This window comes from Anoplopoma fimbria, chromosome 2 (genome assembly GCF_027596085.1).
Source record: "Anoplopoma fimbria isolate UVic2021 breed Golden Eagle Sablefish chromosome 2, Afim_UVic_2022, whole genome shotgun sequence".
NCBI classification, from domain to species: domain Eukaryota; kingdom Metazoa; phylum Chordata; class Actinopteri; order Perciformes; family Anoplopomatidae; genus Anoplopoma; species Anoplopoma fimbria.
Window position 1 is genome coordinate 16,114,500 of NC_072450.1, and position 18,853 is coordinate 16,133,352.

Below are 18,853 nucleotides of genomic sequence, written 5' to 3' on the forward strand. Positions count from 1 at the left end.
CTAGTGAGAGTCCGGCTCTGAAGCGCGCACACATTTCAGCACCCTGGACAGCGCACGGCTCTGCAGTGGCGATGCGTGGATTCAACCGGTGGCTTTCAACCAGATCAGCAGTGTGATGGGGACCGTTTTAACGACTGTTACATAAACTCTCTGCGTTCCACATCGGGGGAAAAAACGCTTTTTGCATTCTGGATCACTTGGAATAGTGTTCTTTTATTCTCCATTCTTTCTAATACAGAGCGTCTCCGTCGACTCCATCGTGTGGGTAGGCGTGCCGCTGCCGGATGCGTGGTTGGCTCAAGAAGCAGTGCTGAGTAGAGCGTGGAACAGTGACTGTCAGAAGAGCGGAGTGGTGTGGTGGTGGTGGTGGTGCCTAAGAGACCCTCCATTTATAAGGATGCTGGTGGGAAATGCCTGGAGACAGAGATGACGAGATTTGTCAGAAGGCACTTGAACTCCTGTCAGATCTTTGCTCGAAGGGGGAAGTGCAGAACGAACACTGCCTGGATTTTATCTACTATTTCCGAGACCTTGCCAGGCCACGCTATACGGATTCAGGTGAGGCATCATGTGCACGCTTGACTCAACGGTTGCGTTTAATTGATCTGAAGTGAGAGTGCATGTGGCTTCTTTCATTGGACATTCTGCGCCTAAAACTCAATGGGTGGTCAAGCTATCGGTTAGAGTGCTTTCACAACCAATTCCCCTTCTTTGGAAATTCGACTTGAACTATTTCCCCCTTACATTACCAATTATCTTATTCAATTCTGTATTCTTTCGTGCAACGAAATACACTTGCAATAGCGACAGATTATCCTTTTCACTGAGAGCCACATTTGAGGTCTAGAATTTTTTCCGTTCCTATTTGCAGTCTACATTGAAGTGAGTCTGACGTTTTACAAGATTTCAGATCGTGTGGTATTAGTCCAGTTCATTCTTGACACATGTGAACGGATGCCAGCAGTGGTATCGTGTACTCGCAGAATTACACATCTTAAAGGCTACGACTGCACATGGGCGATTCTCCTCCCTCGATGAGCTGCGCCTGTACATGCGCTCGCCGGTCGTAGCACACTAACTGTATCCTACTTCAATGAAAGTTTACTACAGATTTAAGTCTTTATCTTACTGTTGTAACACCGCAAAGGACATTCAGTCACATGTGAATAATAAACGTGTCCACAGAGTCACGCTTCATCATTACCAAACCTAGACTGACCATCTTTATCGTAATGGTATAACGTGTCTGTAGGTGTGTGTGTGTGCGTGTGTGTGTGTGTGTGTGTGTGTGTGTGTGTGTGTGTGTGTGTGTGTGTGTGTCAGTGCGTGTGTGCAGCAGAGGAGGGAGGTAATGTGAAGAAGCAAGAACGCAGAGTGACTGCAGTCCTCCTCATACTCCATTCCTTCTTCTCTCATTAGTTTGCATTAGCATAGATTATTCCTCACCACATGAAAGTCCATATTGAATTCCCACGCCTTCTCTGTTTCGGTCCCTCTGTGCACCCTTTTCTTTCAACCTTTCCCTCCTCCTGATTTCCTCTATTCCTTAATCTCCCAGCTCTCTCCTCACTCCCTCATCCATCATATAGGCCTTATCTGTCTTGTGTTTTCCAGTTTGAATAGTGCTATAGTGGAGTTACTTATCAGGATGGTTTACCTATAAGGTTAAATTTAAGTTCCGGCTGACATGTGTTACCCAGCATGATGGCAGCACCCATACTAAAATGACAAATGTAGTAAATAGCAGTAGGAAAAAACCTCCAAATACCTGTGAACCAGAGTTAAAGGTGGGCTGGACGGGATTCAGTGTCTCTGTTAAGGGTGCTGCTTGTGTACATTTATATGTTTTTTACAAACATTCTGGACATTCAGCATAATCATGACTTGGCAACTTTAAAAACCCATACTGGTAAAAGTTAATGGAGATGTAGCAGAGGATAATTAGAGTCAGGGGCAAAACGGATGGGTGTCCTCTGGGACTCCAGCTCAGAATTCTTTCTCAAAAACCCTGAATCTTTTAGGTTTTTAAAATACCTTCAAATGTTTGTTATTGCCCCTCAGTTTCTGTAACTGAATCTAAGATAATTGTTCTCTGGCCTAATGGTCAATTCAAAGTATTGAAGTCCACATTTACTTGGCATACAGTGTACAAATTATCAATACATTCCTCCCTTACTTATATGTGCAGAATAATGTAACTTTAGGTCTATATGCTTTAAAGGAATGGTAAGACTTTTTGGGAAGTATGTCTATAAGCTATGTTACTGACAGTTAGATTAGAGGATCAATACCACTCTCATATCAACAGCTGATCTCGCCTGTCTCTGTCCACTGTGTAAAAACAACAAGTTGTGGTTTTACGGGTTATGTGTAGGAATTTGTCTTAGCCAGACTTTCTCGGATTTCTGCTGGTTGCCTGGCAACCTCTGGGTGATGACAAGAGTCAAGGAAGTTACTGTTCCTGGCATAGAGGGTAAGAAGGGGACTTAGTCATTGTGCGACCACCCTACGTTTTGTGGACTACTGTTTTGAAATCACGAGTTTTGACTTTTGGCCAATCCCATCTTGGATTTGGCCGTCACCATCTTTGTTTTTGCAACCAGTGAACAGGAGGAGAACTGCGGAGGAGTGATGTAGGGACGCCGTTTATGGCTCTGTTAGCGGTAGCTGCCTGTCAATCAAAAGGTAGAAATGCCCTAAAGCATACCCTACCCTATCGTCTATTTTATTTTAAATGGACTAAGAAATGAGTCGCTAAAGTCATGGTCACAGTGTTTACTGAGATAATAAATCAAGTCTCTCAAAGACTTTCATACAATCTGACTTCTTTTGGCAACCAGAAGAGTCACCCCCTGATGGCCAGAAGAGAAAATGCAAGTTTGAGGAACTTTCACATTGGCTTCACTTTTCAGAACCTGAGGTTGGTGCCTGGTTGCTGGCCAAGATTTAGGGTGGATTTATGTCATTTCAGAGATATGGCAATGACCAGTTTCTGAGTTATAAATTGCAGTCATGTCAACCTCTGCTTGGAAATTTGTCTTTTTCTGAAAGCTCCAATTTTCCAAACAGACGTGGATGCTTCACGTCAATCAAAGTCTGTCGTCCAAAATAATTTAAACAAAATTCAAAGAATATGTTATATTGTCAGTCACTCCTCAGTTTTTTTTTTTATCCTTACAAATATGCAATTATACAACCATCTTGAGTTTTCGGGGTGACATGATTGCTAAAGTGGACAACTGAAAATCAAGGGGAAAATTGAGTAATTTCCAATAAATACAATTTTTACTCACAGTGATATGTTTAAGGCAAATAATAACACCCCAGGAGGTAGAAGCTCATATATTGCTTTTTCAGCACTTGTTTGCCTCCTACACTATTGCACCTTTGAAAGGCCTGTGCTCTAAAATTGGTCCACCCTCTTTGTTGTGATGCAGTTTCTTAGTCCTTCCAGATGTCCATAGATTTTTGCAAGCGGCCCTCTGCAGGAGGCCTGCCAAGCTGACTGTCGGCTCAGTGTCCTCAGATGGCAAGTGCATCAATTTCTCCACATTATTCTCCCAAATCACACATACTCTGGTATTGACAGGCACTCGAAGCACAGAAAGGACAGCTTGTCTGAGTTCCTGTGCGAGGTCTAATGACAGTGCCCACACACAGAACCAGTCCTATATTAGGCAGTGCCGTTAGATTTGGAGGATAGGTTGTACAAAACTATTATCGTCAAGGTCCTTTGAGATTTGTTGTGGCTGGAACTATAGTCTTTTAATGTGATCTGACATATAGTCTCATTTATTTTTAACTAATATGCATGTTAAGGGCTTAACCAACTATAAAAGCTAAGTAACACAGTGTTACAGCCTTCCTTTGCAAATGTTTTAGTGTTTGCTCTACATCAGATGTGTAGTACAGCTTGCCAGGTGTGATTCAGTTCAAGCTGATTCCTGGTTGCAAGATGTTCTGTGATTTAGTTACTCTTAAAAACATGTGTTTTTCTCTTGGTGAGAAATCCTCTCTGTGTCATATCAATCAAATTAACTATCATCAAAGACTAAAACCAAAAACACCACTGAAATTGCATACAGCTCTGTAAGTTGAAGGAGATGAGATTAAAAAAAAGTGAATATTAAACAGCATAAATCAAAACAACAAACTATTTCAGTTAAAACTTTAATGGCATATTTTGATATCCATAATTCTTTATTGACATAGAGTGAAAATAATAAAAAAGGAGCAAAGACAAGAGGATTAAATGCAATGACTGAAAATGGAGTGTATTTACGTATCTCCTTTCTATGTTACCGGACAAAGAACTTTACAATGCCTCTCATTCACATATATTCATATACCGTTTATATCCATATACACCTTTTACAGAAAGTCAGCTAGTCACAGATAGATACATGGCAAATTTGTCAACTAAAATGAAAAAAACTTATTTTTCCATTCTCTTTCCAATAATTATGAGAGGAACATCGACTTGATATGATGTTCATTATATTTATTATGATGATTTTGTTTCCTGGAGTTTTTTGCCTAATAAAGTGACTAAACAATGAAACAGTAGTTACTCAGGTTAGAATTCACTGCTGTCTCTAAATTGAAATGGGATAATTATACTCATTATTATCATTAAAGTAAATACGCAGATTATACACTTATTACTTTTCTTATGCGTCTTTTCTTCTTTATCGACAAAATCAACAATATCCCTTTGCTATATTACTGTAGGCAATTAACAGCTCATTGCAAAGTCAGCACATAAACTGGTCACAAGTCTGTATCACTGGCTTCACACACCACAAGGCTTATAACCAATAATTGGGCTGAAAGCAGCTTATTCCAGTTCACAAATGTATGAGCACAGTCCCATATTCTCCCAGAGTAAAGTATGGTTTGGTTGCTTGTTATTTTTCAAACGTTTTTCATTCCAATGTAAGGGGCTTGAATCTAAAGATAATACATCATTGTATTCTATTTTAGCCCATGCACAGGATTTTTAAACCATTGCTTCAGCAGTCTTAGTTTTGCAGCCCAGTAGTATAGTTTCATATCAAACCAAGCTCACCTGACTGATGTGGGAGGTACAATACACTTTTACAGATGCTCTGAGCTTTACCTCTCAGAATAAAAGTTGACACCCAGGGACCTGTATGGGTAGCATTTCAAACAAATAAGTTAGCATAGGAAAGCGGGACCGATTCTCACTATTTTAATGCACACTGGAGTATTGTGTAACGTATCCTTTAAAACACAAAACATTAAGATGAGGAAAAAAACAGGTGAAAGACAAACAATGTACTGTAAATGCTGAGCATGGCAATAGATGTACTATTTACTCTTGATGGCCAAATGGACCGGGCTGTTATTAAAGCTCATTAAGATTCAGCACAATATTTGTAGTACTAGCTATTATTTCACCACATTATCATTATATGTTTATTGCAAAGCAGCTGTCTGTTGTATTTTACCCTCCGGTTGATGTTTGTAAAAGGCACTGCTTAAGATAAGATTGGATTAAGATGCAGTCCAAGACACCATATCGCGAATGTGAAGACTTTGTTTTGATAAAGATAACACTCATGTTGTGAACTATATTCAGTTCTGCTGTTATCTTGTTCTTGAGTGATTACAGTAATCAGCACTTCAGCACTTCATCATTTTACCTCATAAAAACGAATGCATGCATAGGAGCTCAGAGAGTGAGGGGGCACAGCACAAAGAACACGTATGCCTTTGATAATTACAAGTAGTGAGGTAGAGTTGTGTAATAAAGAACTGATGTCAGAAACGCATTCCTTATTCCTTATTATAATGTAACCTACATGCAATCCTAAACTCCACTGATAAAGTATATTAGCTGATATGAGTAGTTCATGAAAAGACTGTTGTGGATTGCTTCCAAAACTCCCCAAAAATATAACAATAAGATGACAAACATAAAACTTTTACTGCAATAAACATTTACCAATATCTTAACAATGTTACACAACAATACACACTGCATATGGTTTAGCATTGTTTGCCAATAAAAATAAATGAATTTATATGAATTTCAAATCATAAATCCAAATCAGGTTCTGTGTGTTTCTAGCTGTGCAGCACTGATACCAGATCAGTGTGCAGGCTTATTACTTTAAATGCATAAATCAAAGTTGTAGTTGATGGTCTAACATTGACACAGAAAGCAGAGCTTTTTATTTGATAACTAGTATGTTTATATAATATTTCTTATGTAAAATGGGCAACTGAACCTTGAATATAATGTTTCGCTTTGGATCCTATACATTGACACTTTATGACTTTAACAAATTTTATGATGATCGCTTATCAACAAGATTTTAAATGTCATGTCATGTTTCATATATCTGCTACAGAAAATGAGACATTTCTTCGGTTGAAAAAAAGAGAGTTTATGTTACACAGTCATAGCTTGGACCTGAGCACTGTTTGAACGATTTATCTTTGAAAAAAAAGAGTTACACACTTTTTGAGAAAAGAGATGATTCAGAAAGTCCTTGATGACTGTGTTGGTTCACACCTTGAAACCTCACTTTTCAAGGTGACTCGCACACCCTGTACTGGTGTAAAGTGTTATACTCCCACAGCCACTGCTCCTGCTCTTGCCCACATGTACATTGAGATCCATTTATGTTGTTCATGATAGCTACCTTAGCATTTTTGCTGGAACATGTCTGGTGCTACTATTACTGTAGAAGACTTGGTGGGTCTGGTTGGGTTTAATAACATGGCTTTTACCAAACTGTTATCTTTACATAAACGTCTTCAATTTTCAAGCGTAAGCTTTGACTGTTTTACCAAAAAAAAATTAATTTAGTTGAGGATTCCTTGTCACAATTGAGAAAAGAAGAGAGGAAAACCCTACAGAAACCCCACTGTTATAATAAGATAAAGATAAATAAAGTTTATTGTTACTTAGTAAAAAGAAGCATAATTTGTCATAAGACATTCTTCTAACGCAGGGGGGCAACTTTCTGATTTTGGGCCACATACAGAAAAGTACAAGGAGTCATAGAGCTGATCCCAGCTTTCATTGGGCAAAGGTAGGGTACACCCTGGACAGGTCGCCAGACTATCGCAGGGCTAAACTCATTCAATAATTTTAAAATGTAATACAGTGTGTGGCCCACTTGACATATTATTAAGTTATTTTAAAATCTTTAAAAGGGTTATGTTCAAAAGGTAGAAACTGCCAAATATTGGGTTCTGTTTATGCCCTTAGAGCACACTTAAAAGATTATAATGAAAATGTAAATGTAAGATATAAATGTGTAAGTCTAATCTTCAGATAAACCAACAGTTAGTCAACATCTACTGTTTAAACAAAGATGTGTAATGTACATGCAGTGCAACTTATTTGGAATATGCTCAAGCTTTATTTTATTTTATTAAAAAAAAAATCCCTGTAAAGTCATTTAAGTACTGTAAGGCCGTAGTGTGACTATCTCTGCTCTAATGACCCCAATGGTTACTTAATAACCACCTCTACATATCATCTATAATGTTAAAGAAATTTGTAAAAAGGTTTTCACGATACTTGATTTATTAAAGTTGCTAATGATGGTGATGATGAGGGGGTAAAGGACGAACTGAATTAACTGCCTGATCCTTATTTCCTGTCTGTCTTGTCACCTTCTCAGATATATCGGTGAGTTTGTTGTCACTGGTAGTGACTGCCTGTGGCTTGGCCCTGTTTGGGGTCTCCCTGTTTGTCTCCTGGAAGCTCTGCTGGATACCATGGAGGGAGCGTGGGCTGTCCCCCACCACCAAGGAGGCCCATGGGCACCTCAACCCTACAATGAGCCCTCTGCCCTCGCTCCCTGCAGCCAGGCAGCCAGTTTACACAGCCGTGGACCCCCCGCCGCACAACCGCCGTGAGTCATCACAATGCTCCATCGCCAGAGAGCCCACTCCTGTGGCGTCCGTGGTGTCAGTGGAGGCTCCAGTAACTCCAGTATCACCACCGCCTGTGGTCATGGCCACACCAGAGGCAGCTATGAAGATCAGTCACACATCTCCAGATATCCCACTAGACGCCCAGACTAAAGGCCGGGAAAATGGGGTTCACACCAACCCTCGTATGCAGAGACAGACCACTGAACCCCCACCCTCTGGCCAATTAATATCTGAAATTGGGTCAGTATAAGATTTTTGATTACTCTTTTTTGGTATTAGTCAGAACTACTAGATATTTGGAACACTTGTGCTCCAAACCATCTCTTATACTCATTTGTATTTGAGCTGATCAGTGCTCATGGCTTTCAACAACATTGCCAGACAAATACATCAATATGTTCAGGAAAACGTTGTTCAAAAGCCAACATTTAATAGGTCCAATACCAACTGTTTTTAAAGAATAGTTGCTTCCTACAATATCTCAAGGACAAAAAAAGCAATTGCAGTTGAAGTTCATTATGGAGGTGAATCCCTACACGCCTTTTCTGATTCAATCCGTTGATGTTGTATGTTGATGTTTGTTGTTTTCCTCTGCCAACAGACAAGGGTCCATTCGCAGGCATATAAACCTGTCTAACCCAGACTTCAACGTGGCTCAGTTCCAAAGACAGGACTCTCTCACTGGAATGGGGCTGGGCCTTGGTCGCCTCAAACCTGAACTCTACAAACAGCGCTCCCTTGAGGGAGATGAAGGCAGTCGCAGAGGCGGGGGTTGTGGGCGCCTCCACTTTATCCTCAAATTTGACTGCGACCTGGAACAGTTAATAGTTAAGATCCACAAAGCAGAGGAACTCCCAGCCAAGGACTTTTCTGGCACCTCTGACCCTTATGTTAAGATCTACCTGCTCCCTGATCGTCAGACCAAGCACCAGACCAAGGTGCACCGCAAGACCCTGAATCCTGTGTTTGATGAGGTCTTCCTGTTCCCTGTGTCATACTCTGAGCTTCCCACACGTAAGCTGCACTTCAGCGTTTATGACTTTGACCGGTTTTCACGCCATGACATTATTGGCCAAGTGGTTGTGGACAACTTCCTGGATCTGGCAGATTTCCCCAGGGAGACCAAACTCTGCAGGGACATCCAGTACGTCTCCTCGGTGAGTCAGCTCTTATGTTTAATCAAATGTCATGCTCACTTAGATATGCAAATGTTATATTTAACTTGTTATCATTACCACAAAAGGGCAAAAGGTGTTTTAAGAAGTCTGACAGATTTGCTGCAACTTTAATGAGTGCTACATATTTGGCTCAATTTGAGTCCTTCATTTCAGCACACAGCCTGATATCACCAAATGTCGTAGTGATAACATTCCAATTCCTTACTTAATTTCCTCACTTTGCATTTTTTTGCTCTCGCTTCTCATTGCCGCAACAATATTAGACTCTTAGAGCAAGTGCTCCGGAAGTCAGGTGACGCAGTGTAAAGAGCAGGAAAGTCCACATGGGGAGGACAGAGTGGATGGATAGGTCGCACAAACACACAAATACATGATTGTCCGGAGACCACTGCTCGTGTCCCATGTGAAACAAAAATTCTATCATCAACTTATTTACATTGAGTTCTTAACTGATGTACTTGACTTAATTTACGTATCAACGGTACTTATATATATAGTATATACCTAACAAAGAAGTTGTCTTCCCTTAACATAACCAAGCAGTTTCGTTTTGAATTCACAACATTTACCATTTGTTTAAAACTGCTCCTGTGCTTCTGTATGTGACGAGTTGAAAATGAGAACGGGGAAAAGCTTGAAATGCTTAGACTTGACACAAGAAATGTCCTTTTGAGTGGCATGCTATTCATACGCCTTCCCATGAGATCATGCTTCCCCCACCTTCACTATTTTAAAGACAAGCCACTACCAACAATACATCTGGCATTTGGACTGATGTACAATAACTTGCTTCAGTGCCTTTCCAGTCTTTGAAATGTACACTGTAAAAAGAGAAACGCAAGAGCAGTAAAAAACAACAAGAATCTATGCAGATGCAGATACTCCCTTATTAGAGATAGCTGATAACGTCAGCCAGTTGATTCAGATGAAGGACAGATGAAACACATTTACTGTATCTACTACCTATCAAAATTCAGTACCCTCTGCTGGGACTGCACATTTTTAAATATATGTAAATTAAATCCAGGGCAAGACTGCCTAAGGTCAACGGGCCTCAAAGATACTTACCATATTATTGACAGTGTGTGTGCACTCTTGCATGACTATCTTTGTGAGGACCAATTGGATATTTAGACCAAGGTAATGAAGACTTTTTGCAAAGTGAGGGCAGAGAAAGAGAGAGAGAGAAAGTTTGTGTAAAACATGACTTGAGCATGAGGGTCATACTTTAGTATGAGGTCAGCAGTGTTACTATTACTCTGTTTTTGTCACTGTCCACAGAAGTCAGAGCTCAATTCTTTTTGTCTCCTTTTAAGACACCTTGTAGGCCTACAGTCGAAATATATCTGACAAATCTATTGTGGAATTTGGATATATGCTTTCATTGTTTGATTCAATGACAGGCATCTCAATCGGGCTGTAACATACCATTGATCCCTTTCTTCATAGCATGCTTAAGTGGCCTTAATAGGAATCCTTGCCATTCATTTATACAGACAATTCATATCATCCTAGGGAGGTCAGTAAAGAAACGATGAGTAAAGCGCAGGTGTTGTGGTGTTCCATAGCTCCTGCCCTCGGTTATATCTGTAAGGATAACAATTTATTTTCGATGATCTTGGTTGAAACATGGCGACACTGCTAAAAATAGGTACAGTGAGGCAACAAACACAGTGAGTCAGTGTATAGAAGGCAATGGATGTTTACAATGACAGTTTGGGTCATAGTTCACCTTTTTTTTCTCTTCCAAATCAGTTTGACTAATGTGGGGTTTGTTTACAACCTGTCTGCCTGCTTGGGTTTCTTGTACTGTTGGATATATTTTTAGAAATATTAAAGCATTCAGAAATATGTGCAATACTTTTTGTGAGTACAATGTGCATAACCGTTATCATACCCGATCAAACTGAGCTCAATTACCTGGCCCAATACACAATTCTTCATTATATACAGCAGCATGGGACAATGTGGCTGAGTAGCTGTGTGTGTCTGTGTCCTGTGTAGCTGATAAGCTAAGCATCCTTTACTTTTGCTCTTGTCAAGGTGTGTCTAGTGCTTATCTGTCACTCACTACATATGCAAATTAATGGTCTGCACTGCAGCCATTTCAGTTTAAATGGCTTTGTACCTTAGTAACCTGAATTTGTGTGCATTACTGATCCAACTGTCAATCTGAGCTAAATATAGCCACAGTACTACGATGTGATGTCAGTAATTTAGCTGGGTAAAGAAATCCGTTAAAACCTTGGAATTTGTAAATGTGTTTTTACTGCTGTGGTCTCTCACATGAGTAAGAGACATCATTCAATTTTCATATTCATTTTCATTCAGAATAATTGTTCCACTGTGTATCATTTTTTTGCGTATGAATCTTGATGCCAGATGGTAGTTTTGCTTTACAAGAGCAGAAACACATCTGAAAAGCGTCTGTTGAACATGTTTTGATCGTGGTTAATTTGTGTAACAGCTGTATAACCATCTATAATTGCCAATCTGAGCATATCTTGCATATCTTGTTCTTATTTATAATCAAAATCAAAAAATCTATAACATGCTGAAAACATCCACTCCTGTATCCCTTCAGGCAGCTACCTGACAAGAAGCAAAGGGATACAGGAGTGGATGTCAGGCAGTTAGTTTTGAAGAATCAGTCAAGTAGCAATAGTTATGGCTGTTTTGCAATGCCAGAAGTGTATTGGGAATGACAGCACATGTGAGTGTATGTATTTATTTTTGAAGATGACTCTCTGACAATTTATTGATTTGCACCTTGAATTTCCAAAACCATACCAAAACCTTTGTGGTTTCTCTGGTTTTGAAAGTAAGCAGTAAAAAGGGCGACAGTAGTAGACGGATGAGACTCTGTAAAAGCTTAGGCACGGTGGGATACATGAGTTCAAATAATACTATTCCTTCTTTCTGATGGCAAGAATCCTTCTGCCTGGCTCTCTCTCTTTATCTCTCTCTCTATCTCACACAGACACATATATTTGTGCAACTAGTGAATGCTGAAAGAAAAAGCAGGTTACATGGATCAATCCAACAGTCTTTGCTTGACCACACTTACCGCACTGAAATGTACATGTAGGCCATGTCGACACAGTACAAGCCATACGGCCATCATAACCACACTTGGCATCCACAAAGTCAGCAGCTGTGTCCCACTTTCATGATGCATACAAAGTCTAACTGGGTTTTGAGTTCTCACTTTAAAAAAAACAAGTATATAAATAGAAGATTTTAATATAGAAAATACATTAATTTGTATTTGCGTGGTGTTGATGGACACTATTGCCTTATTTCATTATATATAGAAAATCGAAGAGGAGGTACTCACAACTAGAAAAAGTTGAGACAGCTGCATGAAAATCCTGGAAGAAAATATTTGGAAAAGGGTCCAAATTGTTTTTTTAGTTACTGTAAGTTTAATAAGATACAGCTGTTGTAGTTTTATTGATGTTTATTGACAATCTTGTGCAAATCTCCTCATCTTGAACCTAATTTACAGGGCTCTTTAAACACAACACCGTCGACAAAGGACAAGAAAGAATAAGATAATCATATGCTCATGACAATGTAAACTAACCGCAAAACCAGTTAACTACAATGCTATAAGGTTAACATGTAGTATGTAAATGGTGCATTAGCTTCTTGAGGAGCAGCGGGGTGACATGTTTAGAGTACTCTCCCTCTGCTTGTTGTACTCAGGTCCTAATGCGTAAATAATGCTGTGGTAACACCAAACTCGAAGTGAATTCTCTTGTCGCATTGCTCGAGAGACCATTGGTGCCCATTTGCGTCATTCACGCTAGATGCGCCAGAGAGGAGGAGTGGCTTATCTCCATGGAAACCGTTATCAGCTAAACCATTTATTTAAGAAATAACAACTATTGCTGCTTTGTACTTGTTGTTGAAGTCCCAGATATCCCAGCAAACTAAACTCTGTCTTGTCTGGGTTCATAAAATCATCCGGAGTTGCTCGGTGAATTGTATCAAGTTGTAATCACTGTATCTAGCAAGCCGCAGGTCGGCTGGTTAACTACAGCTGTATATGAACCGAAAATAAACAATTTTGCAGTGAAAAATCGCTGTATGAACCCAAAATAAACAATTTTGCTGTGATTTAATTGCAATAAACAGACAAAAGGGGATGCAGACATCACTACAGAATGATGCCAGTTTGTAAAAAGTCTGAATTCATGTTTTGTTTGTTCTCTCGGCAAGACAACAAGCAAAAAACTTTTAAAAGGCTTGTTTTCTAAATGGAGCTCGGATTGATTAGAATTTGCTAACATTGTAGCACCTCCATCAACGCTCAATATAACGTCATATAGGTGTAAATACGACAGCGTCGTTTTCATTGTTTGTACCATATGGTTTATACACATAATTTGTGTAGCATTTGGTGTGAACACACCATAACCTTCTGCTTCTCTCAGACTTCAGCCTCTAATGAACACAGGGGGAAAAGTACTCCACCTAAACACCAGCTTGACAGATTCATAGACACATAGGGTCACAAAAGGTCATGCAAAAGTGGATGACTGCTTGGCCCTACCAGTATCCTCAACACTGAGGTTGGAAAGCCATGCACAAATGCAATATATTTTACAACACAAAAAGCTAAATACAGAAACAACACTCCCCTCACATCAAGGTGATGCCCACATTCTTTTATGGGAATGTCTGATAGGTAAGTCATTAATGTGTACTGTATGCCGCCAGTACTATGAGAAATGGTCATACATGCACAGAGAAATGGACAGCTAGTGAGACGCATTGAAAAACGACATGAAGATATTTGTTCAGCTAGTGTGTCAGATCGAAACTTGAGTGGGATGTTTATATTGACAAAAATATTTAAATTTTTTGGTAAATTCTCAACTTCTGGTGACTTTGTGGGGCGGTGCTGAGCCTGCTGCCCTTTATAATTGATTGTTAATCAATGTTGCCCAGTTGGAATAGAATGTTATGTGACAGGTGGCGATGGGGACTAGAGATTCACAGTATCTGGAGTTCTCCATTCTCACACCCAAACACACCAAACGCACACACACACCAAACACACACACACACACACACACACACACACACACACACACACACACACACACACACACACACACACACACACACACATAGTACACACAGACTATTTCACTTGCACAAATGCTCGTTCTAAGACATTTGCACACATACCCTCAGGAACAAGCTAATCATCTTTGGACACCAGTCTAGAACAGACATTTTATATCCATCCCAGTAGAAATAATAATCACTGTAGATTTGTTGACTTAATTGATAGGAACAATAGTATTATTAAATCATGATTGCCAATGGGATTGACCATCTGGTTTGTTTCAGTGCCAGATTTGGCGTGTTAAGCTCTGTTATACAAACAGATTGAATGTTCACAGAAAATACTTTTCATGATTTAGAAAACGACAATGGCAAAACAAAGCATTAACTTGAGTAATACAATGCATTACTATTAAATGTGGTAAATTTGGAATGATTGATGAATCTGTCTTTTAATGTTCCAGGACATAAACAAGTCCAGTGTGTATACATTGTGTAATTAGGGATATAGCCTTATTATCAGAGACTTGCAAGGGGACATTCGACCTGCAGTTATTGAAGGCCATTATTTGCCTAAGAGGGATTTTGGAGCACATGAAACACAGCCTTAATCTCTCCTTTTCCATCTGTATCTCAAGTGTGCATATCGATCATGATCCATGAAGTGTGTAAAGCCCACAGGATCCTTCTGGGATTTAAAATGCATGTTCTAGAGGGATTGTCAGTTTATCCATCATGCAAATGAAATTTGTTATACCACAGCCTTGTTGAATACTTGATTGTGATTGTAACAAAAGACCCACATAAAGATACATGTCAATTTAGGTCGTAGGCTGGGGATCTTAAATTATCTTTCTTTCTCTCCCTCTTTCTCTCCTTAGCTTTCTCTTTTTCACACTTACACTCACACACACTCACAGATAACAGATACAAACAAGTGGCATGTAACAGAAAAGAACATTCATGCTTAGCAATGCTGAAACGTGGTAGAGAATGGTAGAAATAGCAAAGTGTGTATGAGAAAGAGAGAGGACATCGAATATATATTTCTTTGTTATCCTGACCTATTTTCATGATGCAGTTCCAATCTAATTAAACTTTTTCAGAATCTGCTTAGCCCAGAGACATATATATGTCAAATATGCATATATTTGCACTGTATCTCATGCTATGCCTAGTAATTTTATAAAAATATTTTTTCAGGATTGTTTTTTGCACAATAAAGTTCAATCAACCAAGATTAATAAGGGAACAATAAATACATTTTTGTCTCCTCCATTTCTACAGTTCATTAGGAAAATGATCAACCACAGTTAGCATATATTTTACTTTGGCTAACAAACACCCGTCTATACTGTTCAGCTCAAGCAGAGTCAATTAAAAGTGTGCGTTACAATAGCAAATTAGATAGCATTAAAAGAAACTAACAAAGGTGAAACTCGCTTGAAATAATCCACAAAAACGTTCCCACTTGTTTCTTCTAGTTTAGGATTCTTATACCAATTTGACACTCATTTGATACTTTCATCTCCAGTTATATTTGAGAAATAAGATGCCATTATTCAATCACAGTTAATATTGCAGATCTGATAAGCAATGTGACACCATAGTTTCTTAGTTCTCAGGTTTTATGTTCACAAATAAACTCATTGAGCTTTAAGAATGATTGCAGTGAACAGATGACACCTGATTCATTATACAAATGCCATCATCCCAACAAACCAGTAGATCAGAAAGAGATTCTACTGTAGGAGGAGTTGTCTTCACCAGATATGTTTGTGTGCTTTCCTGGCTCTCACTTCTTTGGTTAAGTTATTTTAAGAGCAAGTGATAAGTGAGCTTCTGCCTTCCTGCAGCTGAACAGAAGTCTCCATGTCGGGTGAAATGTGGGAGGCTTTTATTTCAGCAATGTGACAGAAGGGAGTAGGGAGAGAGATGTTTCAGTTCAATTACCAAATGTTAGATGGCCACGCTATTATTCTTCACCTTTGACTAGTGTACAATAATCAAAACCAGCGGTACTAGATATTATGTCATTAATATCCTTCAGGTTGCTTTAAAAAATAATAGATACTTGCATAACAAATATTAATAATGAAAAGGAATAATATCAGTATCAAAGAGAAAGCTTATAATAGAGAAAATGTGTTTTTTGTGTTTTCTTTCAGGATAATGTGGATCTCGGGGATCTGATGTTTTCGCTCTGTTACTTGCCCACTGCCGGCAGATTGACCATTACCATGATAAAGGCCCGCAATCTCAAGGCCATGGATATCACTGGTGCATCTGGTAATTAGAAGCTGATACTGTTTATAACTACAGAGTCCCACTGGTATCCTGAATGAAAATGATTATCTTCCCATTCGGTTTCTCTCACTTTTACAGATCCGTACGTGAAGGTTTCACTAATGTGTGATGGTCGCAGACTGAAGAAGAGGAAGACATCTACAAAGAGGAACACTTTGAATCCAGTCTACAATGAGGCCATTGTCTTTGATGTCCCTCCAGAAAATATAGAGCAGATCAGCCTTTTGATTGCAGTGATGGACTATGACCGGTTAGGAACTTTTACAAGGCTTTATATTAGTCACACAGTGATTTGCATGAGTAATTTTTAATTAATATGCTGCAGGACAAAAAGATGAAATATTTAAATGTGCACTGTAATAATTTTGTAAACTCAGAATCTTTATTTCTGTCACATAAATAGTTTGGCTGTTTCAGTTTTCACACTCAAGATGTGGTGCACTGTTATTTTTGGAATACATGGTGGGTTGTGATCACATTTTCTTGCTCTCTCTCCCTCCTGCACCTACAGTGTAGGCCATAATGAAGTCATTGGTGTGTGTCGAGTTGGCAATGATGCGGACAGCCTCGGTCGAGACCACTGGAGTGAAATGCTCACATGTCCCCGAAAACCTGTTGCCCACTGGCATCCAATTGTTGAGGTGAGGTGACTTTACTGTGATGGGTGTGACATGTGTTTCCATGCATGCACTGGGACTGACCACATTTCTAACATGAACACATTTTTGCTCTTGCTAACCATAATTTGATATTAACACTGTTAGAACTGCTCTTACACAGGTAGGTTTTAGCTCTCAGGCAGGAACATACTGTTACCAGGCTAATATTGTATGAAGGTCTAACAAATGAAATAATACATTTAAATTTGGTAGAACGTTATAATCTGCTATAAATAGACCATGAGACCTTTTTTCAAATTCTATTCAGTTTTATTTTTAATGTTTAATTTAATATTTTCTTATCTTTTGGAGGCAGATTTTGTTATGAACCAAAGTATGTTCAAAATGTAGATTTTCAGAAGACAATATTAGATACAATAAAGGTTTAAGTTGCCATGTGGTGAAACTGAAGTAGTAAGGGGATTCAGTAGAGAAAACAAAACAGAATATGTACAATAAATGCTGTCAACATGTCTGGCATGGTAAAAATTGACTGTGAAAGTAAACAAAAAATACTAAAGGCAAATAGATGGATTACTGACAATTATAAAAACAATCTATTATAAATTAGTAAATTTGAGCAACACAAAAGATTTTACAGCAAGGCTGGTAAAAACTGCTGGATGAAAAACTGCAGCAAGTGTATATGAATAAGTGTTTAAGCGTATCACTGCCTAGTGATGAAGGCACAGTGGTCTCATTTATATTCACTGATACAGTACTGTGTTGTTACAATCATGCTGTGAAAAGATTTCTGATCAGCAGTCATGGAAATATGGCTGTAAGCTACTGAGCATGGAAGTAAAGAAAAAAATCCATAGAGGGTGATGCCATGTTTCTGAAAGTACATATATGCATGCCACTCAGCTCTCTGTGGGCAGTTCATGTTTTTAATATGTGGTAAATAAAAAGAATGCAACTATCCAAATATCTACCCTTGGGATGAAAAAAAACTTCCAGGGAATTACTGGCAATAGCAATAGAGTGGATGAGGCAGAGAGCTCAGAGAGACTATATTCTTACAGCAAAGAAGAGTGTCGCTGAGAAGCTGAAGGATGTTATCTCTGACCTGTGCTCTCAGCTTGGAAAATGACTTCATTGTGTGTTTTGTGTGCACATCAAAGGTTTCGTCTTGCAAAATACAAAGAGACAATGACAGAAAACTGTAAAATTGAGGATTTTATGTTTCTTTCAGAGCTATTAAAGTATGTAGTAGGCTACTTTGAAATATACATTGAAGACTCAAGAAAACCCATTTATTATTTAGTCCCTCCTAATTCATCTCAGTCAAAGCTGTCATCTCCAGACCACTTCCGAAACTGTAAAGCACAGTAGTCCTAAAATGCCGATAGGTTTCATATGAAGCCAGGTCTATTTACTTGTTTGTTTGCCAAGTAAGCCACTTTAAATGCTTTATTTTTTTACTCCCAGGTGGTAAATACAACAGGCACAGTAGCACAGTCTATTCCAAAAGAAATGAGTGAATACATAAATAAACTGGCTTCACAAAAATCCAAAACCAAATGGGAGTCATTCATTGTTTCTTTTACTGCCCAATTCATGACTCCTTAGGTGGTTAGTACTTTTGTTTGAAGGTTTCATGATGAAAAGTTCAGATTTTGAATAATTGACCCTGTTTTTATTCGATATGACTGTACATCTGTTTATATGTCTGTGTGAGAGAGGATTTGTTTTGCACTTGCATGGCAAAGC

The 18,853-nt window shown here is 38.9% G+C and overlaps 1 protein-coding gene across 1 annotated transcript; it reads left to right on the forward strand.

Annotated features, from left to right (window-relative positions):
* The first annotated feature begins 410 nt into the window (after window positions 1–410).
* Window positions 411–17,131, forward strand: syt9a (synaptotagmin IXa). The gene is made up of 6 exons (XM_054617099.1): window positions 411–558; window positions 7,662–8,124; window positions 8,504–9,074; window positions 16,343–16,463; window positions 16,560–16,731; window positions 16,993–17,131. The coding sequence occupies exons 1-6, from the start codon at window positions 411–413 to the stop codon at window positions 17,129–17,131; spliced, it is 1,614 nt and encodes a 537-aa protein (XP_054473074.1).
* Window positions 17,132–18,853: the final 1,722 nt, after the last annotated feature.

What these genes read in the sequence shown, in the direction of transcription:
- syt9a (XM_054617099.1), top strand. Translation starts at nt 411, where the DNA reads ATGCCTGGAGACAGAGATGACGAGATTTGTCAGAAGGCACTTGAACTC. An exon ending in GCCACGCTATACGGATTCAG is followed by an intron (nt 559 to 7,661) that starts GTGAGGCATCAT and finishes TCACCTTCTCAG; the next exon opens with ATATATCGGTGAGTTTGTTG. An exon ending in CAGAGACAGACCACTGAACC is followed by an intron (nt 8,125 to 8,503) that starts CCCACCCTCTGG and finishes ATGTTTGTTGTT; the next exon opens with TTCCTCTGCCAACAGACAAG.